Consider the following 19,627-nt stretch of genomic DNA (forward strand, 5'->3'; position numbering starts at 1 on the left):
CTCCAGTGGAGACAAACAATTGGAGGTATATTGAAACAGTTTACATTAAAAAAAAACAAAGAAGAGCTGTTAGTGCCAGTTCCGGTCAGGGACAGACCTTATCGATTATTTTAACCTTATAATTGACGACACATGTTTATCCCAGATTTCATAGAGACCGACCGAATGTGATTTTTTTGGCCGAAGCCGAAGCCGATGCCGAAGTTCGGCCTGTAGGATACCTTCGGCCGAAGCCGAAGCCGAAGCCGAAGGTGACTAAAAATATACCTTTTCCTATTATATGTTATTAATTAAAATAATGTGCATTATATTTTTATTACCTGATATGTGATAAACAAAAATATGAAATTATGAGATAAAAAAGTCAAACATTTATACATTATTTGGTAATAGAAGCGATAAAAAAATAAATAACAATAAAAAACATTAAAGTCGAAACATTCATAGTCGATGGTCGATGTTTTGCCATTTATAGGTATCTAGTCAAAACACCAGTAATCATGAGTTTTAAGAAATACAATAAAATTATTATTATCGGAATTTTACTACGTGAGAAATATTCAAATGATGATCTTTGAGACATCTTAGCATATTGTTAAAATTTATATCCTGCCTACTACCTGACCTGAAAGTTTGTAAAACGTTTTAGTTAAGGGTATAAAATATGGTGTAAATACTATTCAAATTATCAAAGACTCGCCGAAGCATATTGTTCAGAGATTATTTCATTTCTATCGTATAGTATACTGACAGAGCATTTTATTATTCCACCTTCGGCGAAACCTTCGGCGAAACCTTCGGCTTTGTTTTGGCCGAAGTTTTAAATATTGGCCGAAGGTGGCCGAAGCCGATGCCGAAGCCGATTAATCGGTCGGTCTCTAGATTTCAGACCAGTTTTTCTGAAAGATGGAATATCTGCAAAGTCACATATCACAAACTGGAAGAACCTAACTGATCCAGAATTAAATTTTTTTATAGATGTCCTTCGTCATACCAGTACCATTCAACTTGCACGTTTAACTGATTACTGAAAAACTGACCCGCTGTTCAATATACCCATTTTTCGAGAATATATGTCAAGAAATAGATTTCTTCTCATCTTAAGGTGTCTACACTTTACTTCTGCCAACGCAAGAAATAGCGATCGTTTAGGCAAAATACGATCCGTGGTCGACTTTTTCAACGCGAAGATGAACAGCTTCTAGTATCCAGGAAAAGAATTGTCATTAGACGATGACGATGAACTCCACAAGTATGGAATCAAGCTTTACATGCTCATAGAACCAGATGTATTAGTACTAAAGTTTCGCTTATATGAGGGTTCATCAGATGAATATGGCGGGACTGTACATACAACCAAAGTAGTTTTGTACTTACTTGAAAAAAGTTAGGTCAAGCACATGCAGTATACCTCGACAACTTCTACAACAGTGTTGACTTAGCTACAAGGTTGCTGGAAAATAACACCAATTGTACTGGAACCCTAAGAAATGGCCGTAAGTACAACCCACAGGAAGTCGTAAACGCGAAATTAGAACAAAAAGAAAATGAATCTAGATTCTCTAATGGAATTCATATTGGAAAATGGAAAGATAAACGGGATGTCAGTTATATAAATACTGAATTTGGGAATGAACCTGAATCTTCTTCAAGACATGCTTAGTAGTCAAAGGTCGTGTTCGATCATACATCTCCTGCGCAGTCAAAGGTCCGAATGGTCGCTTCTATCTCTGGCCCAACGACATTCCGAAAGTTGACTCATATTGACTGTGATATAAAAAAACCGAATTTCAGGCTAGACAGATAATTTTGATACAAAAAAAGTTGATAATTCACCTTTAGATCACTTTGAATATTCCCTTATGTACAACAAACAAATATTATTAGTTCTTATTTATGTAATATAACAAACAACCTCACAGTTACGAAAAGCTATTTCACGTGCTTACAATTGCAGTACAGATGTAACTGGCAAACTGACCGACGTTTGATGTCGCGAGTCGCGATGGCCATTAATCGTCACTGATACCGTTATGCGCCAAGGGTGCGCACGCGCACCCTCAATATTTAAAACAAAATTGGAAAATTTCAGGCCAAGTTTTATCCAAATATGCAATTTAGAATGAAGCATAATAGTATTTTGAAACTTTATTATCATAACATATATCTTCGTTGGGTCAAAAAGTCGATAAAAATTATTATCTCTTCATGATGTTGAGTTGAAAAATCGTGTTAGTTTCACAAATTATAAGGGTAGGAACTCGTAGAACGCGTGTTGCCGGCGCTGGCGAGCAAGCGCTGACAAGCGCCAACAAGCGCATGTGTATATTAGCATACTTTGATATGGAACGGTACACAAAGAACGCTTGTCTGAACTTGTCGGCGTTTGCAATAGGCGCTGACCAGCAAACAAGAATGTTCAATACATTATTTTCCAGCGTCTAGGACGCTGGTAGTCGTATTTGGGAGTGTTTGTTTTTGTGCGTTTACACAATATTTGAGGCTATAAAAGCATTTATTAACATGATTGACAACGATCAATTGATCAGTCTGGCATACGAAAGACGGGCTATATGGAATAAACGAGTCAAACAACATTCCAACAGGAATTATGTGGAAAAGTGCTGGAAGGACATAAATGTTCAAATGAAAATTGCAAGTAAACAAATAATTTTATTATTTTATTATATTACAGTATCTATTAAATTTTTGTTGTTACATACGGCCTGTCGGTCCTAATTCATATTTTAGAAACTCTTAATTAAACAATATGATTTCTATCATGTATAACATTTAGAGGCAACAAACACGACAAGCGACGAAATAAAAAGACGCATAGCAATAGCAAACAGAACTGTTCACGGCCTCCGGAGACATTTAAAAAATAAAAATATAAAACGTGCACTAAAGCTTAATATATACAGGACCTTAATAAGACCAGTTTTGATATATGGGGCTGAAACGTGGATCTTATCTCAAAATGATAAAAGACTTCTTGGTATTTTTGAGAGAAAAATTCTTAGAAAGATTTTTGGGGCCGTAAATGAAAATGGGCTATGGCGTCGAAGATACAACTTTGAACTGTATCAGTTATACACCGATCCAGATATTGTGAAGTTTGTTAAAGTGCAGAGACTTAGATGGGCTGGACACATTGCTAGGATGTCAGATCACGAATACACGAAGAGATTAACATTTTCACAACCAGAGGGCACAAGAAGCAGAGGACGACCACGAATGAGATGGATTGATGATGTGGAAGAAGACCTACAGATTCTAGGGGTTAGAAGATGGAGGGAAGTTGCCAGGAATCGACAGGAGTGGCGACTTCTTTGTGAGCAGGCCAAGATCCACAACGGATTGTCGAGCCACTTATGATGATGATGATAACATTTAGAGCAAAAATAAATAAGTCAAATAGATTTTTCACTATTACAAAAATATGTTTACACATCATAAACTAAAGGATTATTGGCAAAGTACGTGGTGAATAAATCCCTAACACTTTTTGCCTCATTTGTCGGAAAATGGATCGATCCATTTGTCGTTCTTCCGAGAAGTTTTTTTCATTGTTTTACACAGGAATTACTGCTGCATCAACTGAATGATATGTTATGCCTTCTGTATCAATAAGGGTATTGTTCAAAATACATATACACTTAATAATACTATCTACTATTTCAATATCTGTTTTAATGCTCTTCGAAAGCAAACGCCATTTTGCATATAAAATTCCAAATGCGCATTTAATTGACTTTCTCATTCGAGACATCCGTTTATTATAATGTTCCTCATCAATGCCCAAACCATCTCTTGCATATGGTTTAAGGAGGTAAGGGAGCAGTGGATATGCCTCGTCTTCAACAAACACTGAAATGTCAAAAGACTTGCATTTTTTCAAAAGCATTCTTCCGCACGTAAAAAAATTATGCCAGAAAGAATTTTAGAGTTTCGCGGGAGAATCCAACAATAAGTTCAATAATTTGCGTACCCAAGTAATTTGCTTAGAATTCAGCCATTACTACCCGTGCAATCTCCTTCCGCACCACAGTCCCATGCTTCAACACCATCAACAACCAATAGTATTGCATCGGAACAAGACTCACATTTTTATATTAGTACATTATGGATTTATGGGGGAAAGCGACCAATAAATACTATATGTAGTTTTTATCCTTTGCATTATTTTGTAAAAAAAAGCAATTTCAATAAAGTTATACTTACCTCAAACAAATGACTAATCGTTCTTCTGGAAGTATGGGTTGATGATGCCAGTTACACCACTTTTTTTATAAACTTTCTTCTACTTTACTCAGGATGTAATTAAATGTGTCCAACTTCATCCTCATGTATCTAAAGAATCTCTGACTGTCCATTTTTAGCTTCGGAAAGAGGTGGTGGTACTCCCCGAATTCCCGCCGTTCACGAAATAAGTGGACATTTTCTAATAAAAACATTTCATCTTCAGTTTGGGAATCCAACGACATCTTTCACTACGAAAAGTTTTAAACAAACTGATGCTGATATCCAGATTTTTACTTGTCCACGTAAAAGCATGCAAGCGCTGAAAATAAGCGCTTGTCAGCACCAGCACTAAGCGCGCCACTTCGCCGGCGTTCTACGTGTTCTTACCCTAAAACAGTTTTTTGATCTAAAATAAAGGACATATGGTTATAAAGATAAAACAAACATGCTAGAATATTTGTGAATACTTGTCAGAGTACTAAGTATGTTAGCAGTATGTAAAAAAAATAAAAATGAAAAGGGTGCGTAGACGGGTTTAATGGGTTAAAATCAAATAGTGATCTTATATTGTTTATAATTTTATAAGTAAATAATGACGTTTAGTCTTTTGCATATTTTGTTTACTACATATTTTTATCACCACCATTTTTATACCTCTATCAAAGAGTGTCATGTCATGAGAAAATTGGTAGTTGACTGATCTATTCTGTTATGTAGAGTATGTTGACTAGATTTAAAAGTATGTGCAGGGTTTTATCATCAACGCATTTGATTAATTCAGAGGGTATCCAATCTGGGCCTACTGATTTCCCGTTGTTTCCATTGCACTTTTTCTTGTAATAATCTGTCATCGTTAATCAATCTCGTTATGTATTTTTTTGGATTCGATTTTTATGTACTTTAAATTAGTTAGTGTGAAATTCCTGATAATCGAAATTTTGTAATAACTATTACAATATGTCTTGATTGTTAACACCTCGTTTAACATTTACATGGGTCGTTTTCAATTCAATTTCAATTTCAATTTTTGTTATTACCTTTCTAGTATAGTAGGTGTTCAATTTAATGGGTATAATGAAGATTTTAAGTTGTATATTCAAGGTTTAACTTTAGCTTTAATTAAATTTTAGCTTAAGTTTAACTTCATTATTTAGTATAGCACATAAACGCGTTTGAATGCATAATTTCTTGTACTCAATATATTATTAACTTTTCAGCTTAAAGAATTGAAAGAAAGACAAAAGCAGCAGTTGAGACACAAAGCCTTGAAAAAGGGACTAGACCCTGAAGCCCTCACAGGCAAATACCCTGTAAGTATAAATAATTATCTTATTGTAATTAATATTAAATAATTTGCATTAAGTAAGAAAATCTAACAACAGCTTATTCTTGATTCTTTATTCTTATATTTTTACAGATGTACTTTTATCTTTTTATATTCCAATGTTATTTCTAGTTGTTTTCAACCATACGGATGACTCATACCAAGAATATTAGAGAATAAGAACTGAAGCTCATCAACTGGTGACGAAAACAAAAGAGAATACTGAAAAAGATTTACAAAATGACTAGAAATAAATTTTTGCTGAAAACAGAAACAAGTATGGCGCTTCATAAGACAACAAAGAAGCGAAATGAAAGAACTGGTGAAGATAACGTACATAAAAGAGGATACATGGTTGACCTTCCTGCAGAAATGTTTAAAAAAGAAAATGAGGAACCCTAAGCAGAAACGCCCATTATAATAACTGACGAAAAGAAAAAAATATCACAAATAAACGTCAAACCATGCTCATTGCTTATGGTCGTGATGTTACTCAAAAGACTGAAAACGGCAATATTCTGTCAGCTTCAAGAAAAATGTCGGTATGAGTACACATTCATAAAATAACATGAACTTAGCCAGACGGAAAAACAAAACAAATAGCACATTCTGATACATTTTTTTATAGGTTAAGTTAGGTTACGTTAAATATGAACAGGCGCTTAACCAACATTTTACTCGACTTAAAAGGTCTATTTATTTCTCATCCCTAGGTTACAGTTGCCCTTACAAAATCTGCAATTCAATGGAAGGTCTATGAATGTTTGTTTTGCTCCTTCTCTAGCAAGTAGATCCGCTTTTTCGTTCCCTTCTTTCGTTTATTATCTCCAAGCAGTAAGAATAAACTTGCGTTGATACTTTTTCCAATACGAATCAGATTCTGCGGACAGTTCCAAACTAACTTGACTTTTTTATAATCTAATGTATGTTCGTTCATACCGCTGAGCCTAAGCCTAAAAGGTCTAAAATTAAAGTTGAAGACAGGAACGAGGAATATTTATATGAGATGAAGAAGAGACACTGAGAATCATCGAAGAGTATAACAGAACATTATATAGTCGAGATACTCACATTCCAGAGGTAGAAATCCCAATAATACAAAATCAAGGATCAAAGGAACTTCCAGATATAACTGAAGAGGAAATTAAATCAGCGGTGATAGGCACGTAGAACAATAAAACACCTGGAGAAGATGGCATTGTAAGTGAAATGATAACACTAGGAAGCGAATGCATCATAAAAGCTTTAAAAACTATTTATAATGCCCGCCTCTTCTAAAGGAATTACACCAGAAAAAGGGAATAGTGTCATTATGATGATATTGCATAAAGAAGCAGATGTAACAGAAATTGGAATCTACAGACCTATTATCTTGTTATCTTAATTATAAGCTCTTTATGAGAATAATTACTAACAGACTGGGACCTAAGCTAGATTGTCACAAACCAATAAAGCAAGCCAGATTTAGAAGGGGCTTTGGAACTAATGACCACCCACAAGTAATAAAATCCTTGATAGAGAAATTTATAAAATACAACAAGCCATTGATAATAATATTTGTAGACTTTGAAAAAGCATTTGACTGAGTCCAGCATACCTCCATAGCACTCTTCTTCGGAATATATATAATGGCGCAACAGCTACAGTAAGAATGTACTTTGGCAACACAAACACATTGCCCTTGGAGAAAGATATTGGGCAAGGAGACACCATCTCTCCTAAACTATTCACCGCTTTATTATAGAGTGCTATATGGGGGGTTTCTGAACAACTTGAGGTTTGCAGACGACATAGTCCTTATTGCAATCCGGGTAGATCATGCCTGACAACTTTTTCAAGACCTTCAGATCTCTTGCACATAAGTTGACCTTAAAATAAACTTTTCCAAAATACAGTACATGACCAATTTTGTACTGGCCAAAAACATTTCAACTAACGGAACCAAATTGAACAAGTTTATACCTATAAGTATATGTGGCACGAGATTAAATTAGAAAGAGACAATCAAACAACAGAGTTAAACAGGATAATGTGCTTGCATGTCTTTGATCAGTGTGTACTTCCAGTTCTAACGTATTGAGCAGAAACGGTGACTCTTACCAGAAAAGTAATAATAATAATAATTATTATTATACCAGAAAAGTAATCAATAAGATACAAGTGGCAGAGAGAGCAATGGAGAGGTCAATGTTGAATATATCCCTCAGAGACAGAGTTTTAAATCAAATAGTTAGGAGAAAAATTGGTGTTACGAACGCCATTAAAAGAATTCCAACGCTGGAATGAAACTGGGCAGGAGATGTTGCCAGAGTCAGATATGGAAGATGGACCAAGAAAATTTTAGAATGGAGACCTAGCTATGATGCTTATCGTAATCGGGTAATCGAGGACGTCCTCCAACAAGGTGGTCGGACGACATCAAGCCCTTCCAGTACCACTGGAGTCAAGGTGCTCAAGATCGGATGTAATGAAATTATTAACGGGAGGCCTATGTTCAGCAGTGGACTCCGCTAATGATGGTGATCGCTGAGCCAACATAGACTCGGGCCACTTCTTGATGGATGCACGAATAATAAGAGCAAGAATGACAAATGTGAAAAGGGAAAAGTAGAAGTATTCCATACAATATAAAACTTTTGAGACCACCGAACACACAAAAATAATATCAAAAAAATTTGAAAAAGAAAAAATAATACCGACTTCTACAATTGATTCTACAAGGCAAGATTTAGGGCAAGAGAGGCTTATCGTAGACGTAAATCCTGATTGACCAATGTTAGGAAATGGATTGGTCTAACGTCAACTGTTCTATTTCGAGCTGCTGTGAATAGAATAAGATAAGTCAATGTGGTCAACTTTAGAAGAAGAAGCAAAACAGTAGGGGAGAGCTTAACATATCAGAAATAAGGAAATAACACATATAAAGAAATAACAGATGAAAGTGATATAATATTCTTAATAGCATTTACAGAAAGATGGCATACGTGAGAATGCGAAAAATATTGGCGCAGCAAATTTGCAATAAACAGGAACAACCGATGAATCAGTCTAGAGAAGTCAAGGCTCAATTAGATCTGTAGTATAAATATGTTACTTTTTCTATATAATCAAATTTAGTTTTTATTTCTGCTGTAATATAGTTTTTGTTTTAGCCCAAGATCCAAGTAGCCTCCAAATATGAACGTCGTGTAGACACTAGGTCGTACAGTGATAAAAAACATCTATTTGAAGGAGTAAGTAGCACTTAAATATTAATTTTTTAATAAGAAACTATCTATATTTATACCATGAAATAAACAACAATAACAGTTCCATACACGATACACCTCACAATAAATTACTGGATTTATAATTTTAATATTTTGCTAGGGCTTTGATATGCTCTATATGGATACCTTGGAAAAAGTATGGAAAACAAGGATTGAAGATTTTATGAAGAGACCACGATGTACGTTTTTCAAAAATGTGCAGTCTTGTGGAAATATAAATGTGTGGTGTTGTATCAAGTGAAAAATTGTTATTCATGTCCTGGTTTTTTTAATTTATATCATTTAACAAATATTATGAAATAAAGTGATTGCATATACTACTGACAGCGCCAACTCAGTTATTAGAATCGTTAATGTACAAATTACAATCCTAATTTAATACCACTTTACATTTATTTAAATGTTTTTATTTGCATCACAATATTTCTTAATATTTTAATTCTTTGTACTGTTGTTTATGATATTTGTTTGAATGTGTTTTTGTTTATTTAAGGGATTCGAAAATATCGTTAAAGATCTCAACGAAAAATCTTGGAAAGAGAAATTTGGACAATTCGATTCCAGGCAAAAAAGTAATTTTGTATTTATAAAGGAAATACTAAAAGTATTTTCTATGATTTTAACTAACCACTAACAACAAATAAATGTATATTATTGCCGCAACGCAGATCCAGATAATACTTGCTAACACTCACACTATACAGCTTTGTACATTTTTTTTGATTGGATAATTACAAGAAAGATTCACTCAATTAAATAAACCTCTACTCACTTCACATAATAAATAAAATACTAAATTGGTCGCAAAATGCATGTCTTATTAGTTGTTCTCTTTCCACTCGATCTACAAGATCTATTATGGCCCATCTCTAAGTTGAAGCTGTCCTTTCAGTCCAGCCTTTTTAACAAAGTCTGTTGTCGCCTCAAGTGACACTTCTACAAAGTCGTAGGGCTTGAGTTGATAATACTCAAATGTATTGAGTGTTGTCCTATCCAACCCTGGGCAGTTGTACAAAGAACGTGAATCGCCCTCTCGTCATCAGCCTGTCAAAATCTGCAATTCGCACTTTCTGTCAGTCCAATTTTCACTGAGCAATGTAGAGCAATTCACTGAGCAATAAGTTGTTGGTAAATTCAATTGATAAAAATTGGTAAAGGGAGTGGTGATTTTGGTCTAGGGAAGAGAAATGAAAGGGGAGAAAGATTTAAAATGTTTATAGAGGAAGAAGAAAGCTACTAAATATACAAATTTCAAACTACGACCAACACGCTTGTATATTTTAGTCTCTCCGCAAAATCGACCAAGAAACGTAATACGGGGTCAAATTGATTAGATAACGGTGAACAAGAGATTCCGTAATAGATGCATATCAGTTAAAAGTTACCCCAGTGCTGATATATTGTCAGATCATGTTCCTGTTGTTGGTGAATTTGAATTTAGATTTAAGAAGGTTACAAAAAAGAATAGTCTTAAAAAATGCGATATGAGAAGACTAAGACGTAAGGAAACAAAACAGCCAGTCGCACGGATTTTTTCAGAGAAGCTAAGTAACATGAAACAAACATATAATGCAGAAGAATTGCTCCAGAATGCATGTGAAACCTTTAACAAGATCAGAAAAAAACAAATTAATACAAAAACAGAGTTCTTAACCACAATAAAATCACCACATCATGAGAAACAGCGAAGGAGACGGATTGTTGCAACTAATGTTACACGGAAAAGTAGAAACAAAACGAGGACCAGAAAGGCAAAGGATTTCCTGGCTAAAAGGCCTACGTACGTGGTTCAATACAACAACCACAAATCTTTTCAGAGAGCAGTGTGCAAAGTGGAGGTTGCTATGATGGTCGCCACCAACAAGAAGATTCAAACATCGCTTCCTGAATTTGTCTGTCCTGCTATCTCATGAATTTTCACCTGTCTATGAGTATCATCTGTAGTCTATATGTATCTGAATCATAAGTTTTTAAAAGTTGAATCAAAGCGATTGATTACTATTACCTTTAATTTTTCCAAAGTGTATATTTCTTATTTGTTCAAATTTAGTTGTATCTTCTAGTTTTCTTTACTACTTTATTCCTTACATAATTCACATAATTACTGTCTCTTTCTTTTTACAAATATTGCTTGTATACAAAATTGTTCTTCATTTGAAAACAATTTACCTCCCTATTTTGTTTTTGTTTTCAGTTTGTGCAATTTTGCTTCCATTTTTAAATCCTCTGATGTAAAATTTTTATTTCTGAGTCCGAATTTAAATTGTAGCTTAATTTTATTGCTGACCTGGCTTGCAAAAAATATATGTATATACCTCCAATATAACACAAAAACTCGCTTTAATTGCAATGAAAAAAAACTTTATTCTAATCAATTTTATTAATAATGTTTAGCAAGACTTCCAAAATGGTTCGGTGAAAGACCAGGCAAGAAAGCTGGTGACCCAGAAACTCCAGAAGGTGAAGAAGAAGGTAAACAAGCTGCTGACGATGATGAAGATCTTAAAGAACCAGTGATCGAACCCGAACCAGAAGAGGAGGAAGAAGAAGAAGAAGTCGAGGTTGACGAAGAAGAGGAAGATGATGAGGAAGAGGAGGAAGAATAAATGCCAAGAAATGTATAAGGTATGGTTTTATTTTCCAAGAAATTTTATTTTTATTATTTAATTAACGGCCACTTCGCTACGCGTTATTCGTTATGCGCCATATTCGGCCGCATACAACGAAGTGTGGAGGGTATATTTGTTAATTATTTGCTTTATTCGCACGCATAAGCAAATACTCGAATAGCAAATACGTCTATCCATCCATTTGTAGGTTTTGTAACAAATTTCAAAGGAATAAGCCGAATGAATGGCGAATGTATGTGTCGACTGTCCACACTTCGCTCGCACCGGTGGTGGTTCTCTCGCTGTTTATCTTGACCTACTTTTATTGTAATTTTCGTTATTCTTGAACCAATAATTCGACAAATTTGTGTGCTTATATACAACTATCTTACCTATTACGCTCTGATTTGTGGTGTACCTACTGTGAAATGGACTGGACAAATGAAAAGGTAATGAGATTTCTGAATTTATACCAGATACAGCCTTGATGACATGACACAACCAGTATTGGTAAACTGCATTTAAGTAAAAATAAGTTGCAGCGATCGTTAATACGTCCACGTTTTGGTCCTGCCATACACGCATGATGCAAATATTTGGCATGTTTGGCCCGCCGGCACAAGTGTGAAATAGCGTATTTGTCGGCTTATTCGCTGACTAATAACAAATACTTGAGCGAATACAGCGAAGCCGCATAACAAATAATACATAGCGAAGTGTGGTACCGCCATTAAAAACCCTGTATTAATCAATTGTTAAAACTTATAAACAATTCATAATTATAATAATTTTGTATAAACTGTTTGACTGAGCCATTAAAGATAAGGCAGAAGGCAGAATACGTTGACAGGTGACAGTGACGATTGATGGACGCACCTAATTCTTCAACCTACGTTACCAGTTTCTTTTAATAATTACAAAACACTTTAGAATCGATTGTAGTCTAAGTCAGGATGACTTGTGCAAATTAGATTTAAATTCTGGAATTGAATACTGTCAGTAGCCATATTCTTTATACCTGTACAGACGGGACATAAGTTTTGCTTTCTGGTTGGATCTACTCTTCTTTGAATCTCTTCTTCTGTTTGATTGTCTCAGTCGATGCCTATTTTATGGCTAATATACTTATACCTAGGTACTTAAAACACTTTATTTATAGGAAGCATTAGTCACTAGATTTGTCACGAACTTAAGTTTTTCAATATTTATTTTCAAACCGACTTCCTTACAAGATTTTTAAACTCTTTTAACGCGTATTGTGCTTCCTGGATGTGATCTAAAATCAGTACAAAATTGTTTGCAAAACATAGGTGATTTAACATTTCTCCATCGATGTTGATCCTAGCTGATCTCCATTTTATGTTATTAAGCATCACGTGTATTACCCTGTATTACTCATTTTAACATTTAATGTTGCATCCTTTGATTTATTATCTTTAGTACATTTGATTCCTGCCAAGTATTTATGATCTGTTTTACATTTGGATTAGGAATCTCAGAGGTTTTGTTAAACGCCTTTTCTAAGTCTATAAAGTAAATATAAGAGGTTTTCATTATATTCAATGCATTTCTTTCTTTTCTAATTCTGTTAGTCATAGTTGATAGTGTTCTTGTATTGTATATTGATATATACACCGGTAAGCATCCACAGCTGCGTGGTTTGTTTCTGTTCTGTGGCAAACGCGAATTATGACCATAGACATAATAAGAATAAACTAAGCATCGTGAGAAAAATAGTGAAACGCTGAGTCCTATATTAGTGGTCTGTCTATCTCTCTTTAGTACCTATGATAATAAATGCACCTCCCACTGAATATTGTCGTTTCACCTCTATTCACAGAGCGACCCATACCTTACCTAGTCCTTTTTTATTATGTATATGTATTTTATCTTCCTCATAATCTATTGGCTAGACTTTTTCAACGTGTGAGATTTGACAATTGATGTTCTACCACTTAAGGTACACTTCTCTCGGTTTTAAAATTCGCCTTATTTGAAGTAAAAGTCATAATACTCCACGTTGGCCAGACGTGTTAAAGGATGGTTTAGGGAAAGGCATATTAAAATTTTACATGAATTTATTGAAATAATTGATGATAATCATGTTTCATATTGCAATTCAGTTTATACACGATTTTAATGAATTCAGTAGTAGGTACTTAAATATTAAAAATAATGCAGCTTTTTTGTTTCAGATCTGTTATCTATTTAATGAAACGTAACATCAGATTCTCAATAAGAAATAAAAACAAGTTATACCAATTATCATCAATAGAATTTGTAATTTGTTTTATTTTTTTTCCAACAAATTTAAATTATTTATATTTATTATTAAATAAAGTTGTACTGTAATATTGTCAAGAGAAAATTTTAATGGTGTTTTATTTGTATGTTAGGTTTAAGTTATAAATAAACCATTTGAATATTAAAAATGTTTTATTATTTACCACACGTAGAGCGTCAGTATAGCATATGTAATCGTATGTATAGCGTTACAAATGTAATCACGCACTGCTACTCTTATTAGGGTACGAACATACATCGATGTCAAAACAAACCTTCATTTTCTTATGAGATCGCACATACCAAGGATGTTTCACCCGTTCACCCTCGCGATCCATCATCGCGGATTACAGCGATGTCGATGCGAAAACAAAATAGTTTGTTTTACATCGCGATCCAGCTGTTGATCGCGTGGTAAATTACAAGTTTATTGGCGGTTTTTAAACCACGTGACATTCGCCATTCGAGATGCGGATGGTATGATAAATATACTGAAATGTATCCAGACTCATTCTCATATAAGCATAAAATCTGTCTTGAGTGGAGTTTCTTAAGCTCTTTAAATAGGTGATGATATTCTCCTAGATACTGCCTTTTATGATTTATGGGATGAACCGAAACCTGGCGAATTTAAAGAATTACAAATGATCCACTACTTTTTACCTGAAGACATATATTCTGTTGCTCATGTACATAATTTTATATTGTAAAAAAGCTAACTTTCCCAGAACACATGTCAGTCACCTCAGAAACCGCAAAGAACACTGAGAGGAAGGTATCTTCGGTATGTTCTGCCCGTCATCGATGTAAACCTCGACCGCGACCTCCACAGCGCACATTCATGTATCTTTGGTATGTCCGTACCCTTTATGCTATGCTATACGCTATGTGATCAAAAATGTAGTTTCAAATTGAGAAGAATATTTCATATATTTTTTTATTTACACAAATATACCCGCATCAACCACTAGGGGTAATTAGCGGGGAACATGCAGTAAGATTCATACATGATATCACATATTGTTCTGAAGCTATTTTCTTGTGGCATCTTATAGTAATTACTATTTTAATGGGAATATGCCACAATTAAAGTTTAAACGTTTCAATCTCCACTTCGGAAATCGTTCTAAAAATACAAGCATTAATAAATTAAACACATTTTGTTTTTGTTACTTGGTGAAAAATTCTTCTAATAATTTAATTTTATCTGACTCATTTATATTGACAATTCAGATATATATATATATATATATATATATATATATATATATATATATATATATATATTTATAATGATATTGCCAATATTGCGTTGCGTTCCTGGTTATTGAAAGATAGTTCATTTGATTACATGAAATTATCTTTAAATTGAGAAGACATTTCTTTGCAATAATCATCTCAATTTAGAACTATGACGAAGAATGGTTAAGTGCTATATTTGGTTTGCACTTTTGTATGGACCAGAAGTGTCGACACTAAAAGTATCAAGTATTAACAGAATTGAAATGTGGATTTATAGACGAATGCTGAAGATACCTTGGATAGCAAGAAAAACTAATAAGTACTAGGAAGGGCCAACAAAGGTAGACAATTGCCAAAGACTGTTAAACATCAGAAAATGTCTTATCTGGGACATCTAGTGAGGGGAAATCGGTATAGAATATTACAACTGATCCTTAAAGGCAAAATAGAAGGCCGTAGAGGTATAGGAAGAAAAAAGGCTTCTTGGTTAAAAAACATTCGTGAATGGACTGAGATACCAAATGCAGGACAATTATTCCATATGGCAGAAGATCGAGAAGCCTTCGCCAACGTCGGATAACTCTGAATAAGAACATGTTTAACCTGTTCCGGTAGGTAAGTATTATTCGTTAAACACACAAAGAATGCGTAGAGTGGATTTCTGCTCGGTCTTTTATATGCCCAATGACGGTACAAAAACATGTTTTGTTAAATACATAGGCGTACTCTAGACGATAAGAGTATATTATCGTCACAAGTTTGGCGATTGAAGAAGGCTGATGATGTATGTCCTCTAAAGGAGCTGAATTTCCTTTTCATTGATGACACTGTCAAAGCTTCGAAGTACAAAAGTATTTGACAAGAATATTGCCTTCCAATAATGAGATTCTACTGCCAGATAGGAGATTTATATTTTAACAAGATGGCACAGGTTGCAGAAAATGAATATTCCTGTTTTAAAGTGGCTTTCAAGCAGTCCTGATCTATCTCATATCGAGACTCTAAGACTCAGGTGAAAAAAGCACTTCGAACACCAGTTCGCATACCAGCCCGTTCTCCCATTGTGACAGAGAAAGCTGACGCAAAGCAGTCCCTGCATTTCTTTCTAATTTGTCAGGTTTATCGATCCCGTAACCTAAATAACCAATGAGGAGATAAACTTAGCTTAAATGAAATCAATGAAGTCATAACAAAAAAATTATTAAATGCAAGCTCAGAAGTGGCAACCGCTAACAGAAAACGAAAATCCAAAATAAGTGTAGAATCACAAAACATGCCGAAACAAAGAAAAGATCTTCTGAGATAAAACAAAAGAGACACTGCAGAATTTAAGGAACTTAATCGAGTAATAGGAAAGAATAAGATAAAAGAGGACATTAAAAAACATCAAGAAGACCGTATAGAACAAGTCATAGAGAAAAACCGAAGTCTGAAATGCACCAAACCGAAACTAGGAAAGAAAAACATAATAACCATTAAAAATGAATAAGGACAACTAGAAAAAAGTAAATCTGATATATCAAACTCAATTGAAAAGTTCTACCCGATCTGTATCGTTCCACAAACGATCCCCCTAACTCCTCAAAGCAGAACTTGAAAAAAAAAACAAATGTCAACTCAGAAGTGATGCCCGAAATAAGCCACGAAGAAATAGAAAGAGCAGTAAAAGAAATAAAGCTCTTGAAAGCGATGGAATCCTAGCAGAAATGCTGAAGGAAGGCGGAGAACAAGCCATCACATATCTAAAAATACTATTTAATAAATGTCTATTCTAAGGCAACATACCCGAACAATGGAATACTGTTAAAACAATACCAATGCACAAAAAGGGAGATACCACAAACCTGAAAAATTATCGACCAATTTCACTTCTTTCACAACTTTACAGTTTCACAAGGGCTTAAAAAAATTAGACAGACAAATTTGGAATAACTTTAGCAAAATTACTGTTATTATTACATTAGTAGGCACTATGTAAAAGAAAATTGATACCGTTTTAAATCGTAAAGGTGACTCCACACCTCTACCCAAGAAGGCACATGCTAAGCAGTGCAGTGATCATCGCATGATCAGTCTGATGAGCCACACCTTAAAAATATTCCTCAAAATAATTCACAATAGAATTTACAGAAAATTGGAAGAAGATATCGGAGAAACTCAGTTTGGATTCCGGGAGGGATATGGAACTCGTGAAGCATTATTTGCCTTTAACATCTTGACACAGAGGTGTTTGGATATGAATCAAGATGTATTTGCTTGTTTCATTAATTTCAAGGCGTTTGATAACGTCAAGCATGACCAACTTTTAGAGATCTTGGAAGCTAAACAGTTAGACACTCGCGATATAAGAATAATATCTACTCTGTATTATAATCAGAAAGCAGTCGCACACATCGAAAATAACACAACAAATGAAATTCAAATTAAAAAAGGAGTTAGACAAGGAGGTGTGCTGTCACCATTGCTATTTAATCTCTATTCGGAAGAAATTATGAAGAGAGCATTGGAGGAAGAAGAGATTGGGATAAAAGTTACCGGCCAACCATTTAATATTAGATACGCAGATGATATGGTTTTAATGGCGGAGACAGTAGAAGACCTGCAAGCCATTTTAAACAAGGTAGTCACAGCTAGTGAAGAGAAAGGGTTAACAATGAACGTCAAGAAGAAGAAATTCATGATTATTTAAAAAAAAAAAAAGATTGAATGCAAACCTGTACATTCACAATAACGAAATCGAACGGGTGCACAAATATAAATATTTGGGAACAAGCGTTAATAACAACAATGACATCACAGAAGAAATAAAAACTAGAATTGGAAAGGCTCGAGCTGCTTTCACATTAACTTAAACCTGAAAATGAGATTGGTTAGATGCTACATCTTCTCGATACTGCTGTACGGAGTAGAGACTTGGACTTTAAACAAGAGCAATACCGATAAACTAGAGGTCTTCGAAATGTGGATATACAGAAGAATTTTGAAAATACCTTTAACAGACAAAGTAACAAATAGTGTGGTTCTTCGACGAATGAACGAAGAACAAGAGAAGAAAGTTGGAATATCTTGGTCATGTGATGAGAGGGAAAAAGTACCGATTGCTCCAGTTAATTATCCAAGGAAAGATTCAGGGCAAACGAAGAGTGGGGAGACGACATATATCTTGGCTGTGCAATTTAAGAGACTGGTTCCAGTGCACATCTAACCAATTATTTAGAGCAACAGCTTCAAAGATACGAATAGCAATGATGATTGCCAAACTCCGTAGCGGAGAGGGCACTTGAAGAAGAAGACTCCACACAGTAATAAATCTGACAAAATATTTGCTCCAATTTGTTTGTGTCAGACATTACTTTTCATTTGTATTTATTTTATAATTATTATATTTAATAGAAGTATTAGATATTATTGATTAATTGGCGAAAAAATTCCATCTTCCTTGCAAAATCAACTGGCTCAATTGGTACTTGTTATTGCTCATCACATGCTCCAAGTATAACAATATGATTTTCACAATATGCGTATCTCTCAGATCTATTTTCATACATTGAATCTCTGTGTTGTTTGTGACATGATAGATGTATGAAATTTCGAGCATGCGGCAATAGAACAACATTTCGAAAAACTTTTAGTCGTTTAGATATTGGCTCCGCTAAAGAGCAGGCTTCCACTACATTGAGAACACATATAGTCCATGCAGCATAGAATCTCTTGTGAGTAATCCCATTATTAATTTAAACTTCAGCCGAGATATTTAACTTTGTTGACTGTTTCGGAAATTTCATTATTATCTTTAAATTAGAGCTTCTATCCTAATATCATCCCAGACTTTCATTTGTAGAATTGGAATCAAACGCCTACAACACCCAAACTTACTCTACTCTCGAGGCTGCTCAAAAGGAATTTGATTAGGTCTGGGACAATGGCCGCTCGTGGCAATTTAAAAAGAGTATTCAATTAAATCAAGGAATGTAATTATAGAAAGGGTAAATAAATAAGCGCCGCAGGCGAATAATTTTTGGGAGCTTCAACGTTTTTTGTCTAAATTTGATATTATTTATTACTGTTGTTCCTATATAAATAAAACAAAAGAAATATGAGATAAGTTTTATTGTCGTATGCAATAATATAAAAATGTCTTTTTACAGCTGCTCCATCATAGCTTTGATATACTAGCTGATTTACGGAAATATTCTTCTTCTTCTTCAGTGCCTTATCCGGTCCGGATGTTGGCGATCATCAAGGCTATCATGGTTTTGTTGACTGCTCTGCGCAACAGCTCCGCTGAGGTCATCCCAAACCATTGCCGGAGATTTTTCAACCACGAGATACGACGGCGTCCCGGTCCTCTTCTGCCAAATACTTTACCCTGCATAACAAGTTGAAGAATTCGATATTTTTCTTCGTTCCGCATCACGTGGCCGAGGTACTCAAGCTTACGTTGTTTAATTAAATTAAGCACTTCTTTTTCTTTTGTCATGCGCTGTAGGACCTCAACGTTGGTGACATGGTCCACATAAGATATTTTCAGTATCTTTCTGTATATCCACATCTCGAAGGCTTCGATTCGGAAATATTAAGCAGTTCCAACTATGTTCTAATTTCTGTGGCTATGTCAATAGTACTATGTGAAACGGGTTCTAACAATTTCCAAA

General features: G+C 34.5%; 1 protein-coding gene across 4 annotated transcripts in view; it reads left to right on the plus strand.

The window, feature by feature from the left end:
• The window catches only part of up (Troponin T, skeletal muscle), a 44,912-nt gene extending 31,033 nt beyond the window's left edge, over positions 1 to 13,879 (plus strand). For 2 of the 4 annotated variants that reach the window (XM_072534473.1, XM_072534475.1), the window contains 5 exons: positions 5,463 to 5,555; positions 8,722 to 8,802; positions 8,939 to 9,017; positions 11,233 to 11,463; positions 13,643 to 13,879. In XM_072534473.1, the coding sequence (XP_072390574.1) occupies positions 5,463 to 5,555; positions 8,722 to 8,802; positions 8,939 to 9,017; positions 11,233 to 11,444 (465 nt within the window). In that variant the 3' untranslated portion in view covers positions 11,445 to 11,463; positions 13,643 to 13,879. Of the gene's footprint in view, positions 1 to 5,462; positions 5,556 to 8,721; positions 8,803 to 8,938; positions 9,018 to 9,331; positions 9,411 to 11,232; positions 11,464 to 13,642 lie in introns of all 4 variants that reach the window. The other 2 variants (XM_072534471.1, XM_072534474.1) reach the window with 1 other exon arrangement.
• The last annotated feature ends 5,748 nt before the right edge of the window (positions 13,880 to 19,627 follow it).

Source organism: Diabrotica undecimpunctata, chromosome 6 (genome assembly GCF_040954645.1).
Source record: "Diabrotica undecimpunctata isolate CICGRU chromosome 6, icDiaUnde3, whole genome shotgun sequence".
Classification (NCBI taxonomy): Eukaryota; Metazoa; Arthropoda; class Insecta; order Coleoptera; family Chrysomelidae; genus Diabrotica; species Diabrotica undecimpunctata.